This window comes from Puntigrus tetrazona, chromosome 7, assembly GCF_018831695.1.
Source record: "Puntigrus tetrazona isolate hp1 chromosome 7, ASM1883169v1, whole genome shotgun sequence".
NCBI classification, from domain to species: Eukaryota; Metazoa; Chordata; class Actinopteri; order Cypriniformes; family Cyprinidae; genus Puntigrus; species Puntigrus tetrazona.
This window is the reverse complement of record NC_056705.1, coordinates 6,540,015-6,547,735: the sequence shown is the minus strand read 5'-3', so window position 1 is coordinate 6,547,735 and position 7,721 is coordinate 6,540,015. Positions and strand designations below refer to the sequence as shown.

Genomic DNA, 7,721 nt, shown 5'->3' with positions numbered 1-7,721 from the left:
GAAATGTTTTGTTGACGTGGGTTTTCTTTGAGAACGTGAACCTGCTTTATCACGATTGTCCCAACTATCTATACAGCGGTATTTAGTAAACACACCCACATCGCCATCGAACCAATCAGATGCTGGCATGCGGGTCATGTTTACTGGAACCATCATGCTTTTCATGAGGGCAAAATATGGATGGCCAAAGGATATGTAATTTATAGAGTGGACATCGGCCAATCGGTTCCATTCCTAGAATTTAGATTTCAAAGAGCACTTGAGTCAACAATCAGAAAGAGCCGAAAGAACACAATAAACCGTTTCCACAGTTCATACAAGTTTCAAGGAACTATGCGCCATAAAAAGTTCATAAAAAGGTTTTTTCACGAACAGTAAAAGTTTTTACTGTAACCTTTAGTTTTTTTGCCGTTTATTGGAACACATATCCCGTTTGGGTAGGCTTGTCAACTCTGTGTACCTCGGTGTAAGTGACCTTGTGTTCAAAGCGTCTTCTCTGTTAACAAGTACAAAGAAAAGTACAACCAAGGATGCGTGTACAGAAACCTTTCATAAATAATCAGTGACGTACGCCTTCCTAAATAAAAAGCTGATGTTAGTAGATTATTTGTTGCAGGTATCCAGCATATAGACGGTTGTGCAAACACAGTTAATGCTTATCTTCTTTTCTGTATTAACGGGGCAAATAGATAATAACTACCAGGTTGATACATAATGATTTTTCTATGATCACTTTAATGCTACATGAATAAATACAATGATTTCTCACTTAGTCATAGTGGTGTGCATACAACAGCGGTTCACTTCGGTCTATTTGTGTTTTTCAATAGCATGTTCCTTCCTAGATTTAAACCCAAACAGAAACACTGTGACTGTACTAAAAAAGAATCAGCTTCCTAAAAAAGTACACGTCAACTTTGAGGTGAACAGTGGAAAAATCTTGACTAGCATCATCCTGTTGGGTTACTTTTTTTTTTTTTTGCTTTTTTTCTGGAAGGACAAAACACCTTTCAGAATTGAACTCGAACTTTTTCATCAACACACATTAAAGCTTATTTTAAAAACTACATGCCACTTAATTTGTCAAGTGCACGTGATCAGTGAAACAAATAAATATCATTCAGTGCTTAAATGTCTCTTTTGCCCAAGAACTGCTCTCTTTTTCTGTAAAATGGGAAATGACGCATCAGATAAATATGTAAACAGTGGGAATTTGTTAATAGTGAACTTGTCTATAAATAAAACTAGAATATTGTGAATAAAACATTATGATTCATTAAAAATGAAGACCGCTACCTACGCGAAAACAATTACGCTTCACCAGAGAACAGCACGAACGCACAGTCCCTGCTTTGGTTTGAGAAGGTATGGTGAAAACCTTTAACTATCGCTGCAGCACCCTGTGACGTAACTTCTGATGACAGACAGGTAGGTCCAGTCTCAGAAATCCATTGTGCTGTATTTCTTGCTTTTATTTTCCACCCACTGTGAATTTAATATAAATCTTAACCTTATTGATGAGCTTGATGCGATGGTTAATCGAGGGATTGATGGTTTTCAGGTCTATGCAATTAAACACATTGCTATAAACTTGAATTCACATTTTCGTTCTCTGAAACTCATTCTTTCCTCACTCTTTCTCTTCCTGCGACTTGAAAGTGTGTGTTTGTGTTAGCTAGTTTATGCGTCTTAGAGTTATCCAATATAGCCTTATGTAGATTAAAAAGAGAAGTATCTTGTGTTTTGTGCTTACAAGTTAATGTCTTAAATTTCCAATCTTGTTTTCACTATATTTTGGATTTTAATATCCAGCACAGAATTGATGCTATATGGCTCGTTCGATGAATTGCTGGCCAACCCATTGACCAGTCGTGAAACAGGGATTCTTTTTGCATGACTCCTTTTTGAGCTAATTCGCTAAAATGAACACTAACTTAAGAATACTTGTACCAGTCTGCACCCAAAGCAGTAGTTTGTGGCCTCTCTCTGTAAAGGCTGCAGGTCTGAAAATGATATCTACTGACCCACAACCTATAATTAGCATGTTGTTGACCTCGGGGAAATACAGAGTACAGGAGCGCAGACAAGAGTGAGTGCTGCAAACAGAGAACGACAATAAGGAGCTAAAAAACGAGATTAAGACCCAGACAAGAACATCAAAACTCCTGACGGACACTTCTTCATGGAATTTACAAGAAAATACCTGCCCATGGAATGGGAGGAACGTTGGAGAAGAGAGAAAGAGCGCAGAAAACAGATGATGGAAGAAGGAGGCGAGAAGTTTGAGGAGGAGAACAGGAAGCTAAAATGGATTGTATCCTACAATGACAGCAGGATAGGAATGAAGGAGGAGATGAAGGTGAATGAGGGTGATAATGTGGAGGAAGATGAACTGCAAAGGTACCATAGACAAAGCTACCCAAGTGAGATCTTCCAGACTCTGAAGGAGATGAAGATGGAGAACGTCCTCACAGACCTGACCTTGAGCACAGAGGATGGGCTGAGCCTCCACATTCACTCACTTGTCATGGCTACGGTGAGCTCCATCATCCAGCAAACGCTTGAGGCGAGGGATGGAGATGAGAAGGAGATCTCGTTGAAATTGAGTCCTGAGGTTAAAGGTTCTGGTTTGGCTGCAGTGGTGGAGTTTGCCTACACTGGAACCATCACCGGACTGAACAAAGACAACCTGATGCAGATTCAGACTGCAGCTGTTAGTCTGGGAGCTCCAAGAGTCCTGGAGATCTTCAAAGAGGAGGTGGATGGAGGTAACAAAGAAGAAAAGCTGAGAAAGGTCTCAGTCGAAGACCAAATGAAGGTCGGCATGCAGTCCATGCAGGAATTATGGGCCAAAAGAGTGGGATGTGATGTAGAACTTGTTGCAGAAGGAGTAGTTTTCTGTGGTAAGGCACCCAGAGACACTGTAACATGCAAAAGACATGACTAGATAACCCACTTAAAAGATGCCAATTGCACAAGAGTGACGCTTGCCCATTAAAATGTCAACATGATGCTAGTGTTTTGTGGGTGATTGCCAGGATGTTGTATGTTTGCAGATATCTTTCGATTGCATTCGATTCATTATTGCTATCTGGAATTTGGAATATTTGAAAATTGAAAAGAAGAAAACGTTGGCCTTCCTTGACTTCCCAAAACTTTAAATTCCATAACATACTATCCATTATTCAAATCTTAAAATTTTTAAATGTATCATATAAAATAAATATATATCAAATATATATCAAATAAAAAAAAAAATTCCCCTTCATTTTTTCAACTGCTCAGCTTTTTAACAAGCTGTGGAAAAAGACAACAGTGGTCCAAATGGGAAAAACAAACATTTAATTATATTTCATTATATCTATTTACATTACATTTTCAATGTTTTGAATTTTAATTATTTAAAAAGTCTGCCATTTTTCCCTCCATTTTGTCAATTGCTAGGCTTGACTTTTATCAAGCAATAGAAAAAGATATTTATAGTTAAATGAAAAGAAGACCAGAGGCTGAGACACAAACATTTTCGCAAAACATTTTAATTACATTTCATCTATTATTGAAAACAGAATGTTTTGAACCTTTGAAATGTGATTTTGAACATCCCACTGCTAGGCTTGAGATTTATCAAGTCAACGATTTAAAAGTGAACATCAAAAAAAAAAAATTGTGTCAGTGCAGTTTTGGAAATTCTAATTTGAACAAGAAAAGAAAATTACAACTTATTTCCTTCCATTTTGTATGCTGCCGTTGGACAAAAGAGTTCTAAACATTAAAAACAGAGGTAGAGAAACATTTAATTCCATTCCATCCGTGCATTACTCAAATTTAACAGGAGACCATTTTCTAAACCACTGGCCTCATGCTGCAGAAAAAGACAACTATAGTTACATTTGAAAGTTTAAAAACTGTTCTTTGGCGATGCTGACTCAATGCTTTGCCTCGTGAAGCTCACAGGGTGCTCCTGGCAGCCAGCAGCGAGTACTTCAGGGGCATGTTCACCAGCGGTATGAAGGAAAGCAAGCAGGAGTCTGTGCCTCTGCTGTTAATCGGAGCCGCTGAGCTCGAGGCCCTCCTGCACTGCTCCTACAGCGGCGCCCTGGTGCTCGGATGGGGCTGCGTGTTTGAACTCGCCTGTACCTCACTCCAGTTTCAGTTTCAGCCAGCCATCTCGCTCTGCCTTCAGTTCCTGGAGGAAGAAATGGACGTCCACAACTGCCTGGACGTGGCGTCTTTCGCAGAGGCCTACGGCATGGCTGACTTGATGGAGATGGCTGAGGATTTTGTTCTCAGACGCTTCCAAGAAATATCAGCCACGCCAAAGTTTCAGGACCTCCCGGCCGAGAAGCTTCTGCAGTTCCTCCAATGCGACGCCCTGTCCATTCCTTCGGAGCTGGCTGTTTTCCGAGCGGTCGTCACTTGGGTGGAGGCGGATCCCACCGAACGGCTCCCAAAGGCCGAAGAGCTCATGCAGGCCGTGAGATTTCCATTCATGACCTTCCGAGAATTCAGAGAGGTTCGCGCCGTGAACCTGAGCATGGAATGCAGCGGAGAAGGCGAGGTGGAGCTCTACAAATCGGCGCTGAGGGAGTTTGGATTCGGCATCTCTGACTGCGTGGCGAGGAAACGTGTGCGTCACCCCAAAGACGCCCTGGTTCTGGTCGGAGGCGATGAGCTGCATCCAGACATGGGTCATCGGCTTCCCAGCAAGCAGCTCTGGTTTGCTAACTCTCTGAGAAGCGGAACGGGCCTCGTGAAGGAGATTGAGTGGAGACTGCTGGGAGACATGCCAGATCAGGCCAGATTCAGACACGGCGTTGGGGTCCTCGGCGGTCAGTTATATGTCGCTGGAGGCTGCCACTTCTACGCAAAGACTGACACCATGAAATCAGTTTACAGGTGAGGGCCAAGAAATCAAAAGTGCATCTTGTGGCGTGTTGTCCATGTCTATTGACATGTGCTCATACATAAATTAGTTGTATATAATTAGCATATATATGTATGCATGTATATACGTGTGTGTCTACATGGTTTAAGTTATATATTTTATTATAAGAACAAAAAAAATACATTTATTTAGTTATGTTTGTGTTAAATCAAATAAATGGTTTAATGGGGTCTTTGGGTCAAGATCTGTTAATTTAGCTAAAAGCACAAATAAATTAGTGCTGTTGAAATTAGAAAAAAGATGAAATCAATAACGTTTGTAGCTTTAAAGATTAATCCATATTTGATTGAGAATTTGGTGTTTGATAACTCAAATGTTAACATTAATAGCTCTCAATTATACTATAAAGTTAGTGTAGTCAACATTACACATTAAAACATTAGGAGAAAGTAACTATTTCATAAAGACAGTTCTAGTAGTTCTCAGGTAGTTCTGGTATTGATACTTGACTTCAGTCATAAAAAAATAGATGTCAATAAACAATATTGAAAAAAATATTGATTATTAAAAATATATTAAAAATAAAAATAATAAAAATACTTTTTTTTTTTTTTTTTTAGATGAAGACTTTTCTGTTTTCACGGTTTCATTTTCTCTAACACCTGCACATCTACATCGTCAGGTACGACCCTGAGAGAGACCACTGGAGAAGGCTGGCAGACCTTCACGAACTGAGGAGTAACTTCACGCTGGTGGTGAGCGCAGGCGGCCTGTATGCTGTCGGAGGAGACAAAGACATCAACACAAATCTCGACAGCGTGGAAAAATACTCACCAGAAACCGATTCCTGGAGGTAAAGAGGAGAACAGAAATCAGCATAAAAGAGCAAGCTAATCAATCAATTGCTTTATAATAATTACCTGCCTGCCTGTCCATTGTGAAAATGTAAATACAAAGAATGAAAGGACTGACTGACACCTAGTGGCTTTTAGAAGCACAACAACATACTTGTAAATAAATGATGCTATTCAGAGAATCATCAGAAAAATGCTCTATCACCTGGATATTTAATATGGACTTTTTCTGTCTGATGCATCAGCTTCTGCCATCCTTTGGACCAAGCCTTGAGCGGACATGCCGTCACCGTCTGGGGAGGCGAGATCTTCATCTCGGGAGGCTTCAACTGTAAGTACGAATGCCTGGTGTCCATGTTCCTCTACCACCCAGAGAGAGGAACCACGTACCTGGCCGAGATGACCCACGACCGGGCCCAGCACTGCATGGAGAGCCTGAAAAACCGCTTCTACGTAGCTGGAGGAGTGCGCAACCTCCGAAAGTACTACACCGACCAGCTGGTCTGCGAGATCTACAACCCTGTCCGCGACACCTGGACGCTCTTCACTCCTCTCCCCATTCCCCACGTCGGAGCCGCCTCTGCTGTCCTGGAGGAGAGGCTGTATATTCTAGGCGGTTATTGCCAGGAGGACTACAGCGAGGCCAGACTCGCTCATCGCTACGACCCTGTGACTCAGAGATGGGAGAGCATGGGAAAGATGCCCGGTCCCGTCACAGACATACGTGCATGCCTCCTACATCTGCCCGATCACGTCAGGAAATGAGAACAAGATGAGCACGTTTGTCAGCTTTATTTGTACAACTTATCTAATGAGGTGCCTTGTAAGAGACCATCTCTGGAAGCACCAAGTCTGTCATAAATAATGCTCCATAATATTATTTATTTAAATTATTACTTTGTCATTGCTACATTTTGGTATGTTTATGTTTATAGTTGACTTTTCCTTTCGTCGTCTTTTTTTCTAGCTGGTTGTGGTGATATCAAATTATTTTTTGATATTAAATATAAAATATTTAAATTCGTGAAAAATGATTACTCTCATCCAAAATAAACGTTTTTTGTTTACATAATATACGTATGCGTACTGTGTATATTTATGTATATGTAAATACACACACCCATACGGTATATTAAAAATATTTACATGTGTATATACATTTTTATTTAGATTTTTAAATGTAATATATATATATATATATATATATATATATATATATATATATATATATATATATATATATATATATATATATATATATATTTAATATGCTTTTTTCTCAAATATATGCATGCAAATATAATAATGTAATGAATATACAAGTTATATATTATGGAAACAAAATTATATTTTAGATTTGATTGAATATTTAATAGAACTAAGTAAAATGTCAAATAAAAAAAAGGATTATATAATACTGGGCTATTTTGTATATTTCACGGTTGACACTAATTCTCTATTTTTATTTATTTATTTAAAAAAATCTAATAATGTTGGTGCCCTGTCAAGAATAATAGATTAGACAACATTATTATATTCATTTTCAATACATTTTTAAATTACTGTCCCTGGAGCAGTAGGACAGTCTTGTAATAAATAGCAGTGGATGGGACAGATTTTAATGATTAATTCTGTTTATAAAGCTAAAATTGAATCCTGTTTACATGAAATAAGCGGTTCCCGAGCAGGTTCAGGCTAATGGACCTGTTGCTAACAAGCCCAGAATGAGCTTCAAAGAACCAACCAATCCAGAATCAGGTGAAATCGTCAACAATTAAATCCAGCTAACTTAGCGACGTACAACGAACGGACTCCAGATGTTATTAGCAATGAAGAACATCTTAACTGTTGATCAACATCTGATTCTTAATCATGACTGAAGGTAAGAGATTTTTCAGTATGAAAACACTACATGAAAAAAACCCACACAATTTTTAATACTTTGGTGCTAGTGCACATATAATGCCAATTACAGTGGTAGC

General features: G+C 39.1%; 1 protein-coding gene across 1 annotated transcript; it reads left to right on the top strand.

Moving 5' to 3' along the window:
• Nucleotides 1–2,002: 2,002 nt before the first annotated feature.
• si:ch211-63p21.8 (kelch-like protein 33) lies at nt 2,003–6,809 on the top strand. The gene is made up of 4 exons (XM_043244896.1): nt 2,003–2,903; nt 3,948–4,896; nt 5,568–5,738; nt 5,985–6,809. The coding sequence occupies exons 1-4, from the start codon at nt 2,183–2,185 to the stop codon at nt 6,502–6,504; spliced, it is 2,361 nt and encodes a 786-aa protein (XP_043100831.1). The 5' UTR covers nt 2,003–2,182; the 3' UTR covers nt 6,505–6,809.
• Nucleotides 6,810–7,721: the final 912 nt, after the last annotated feature.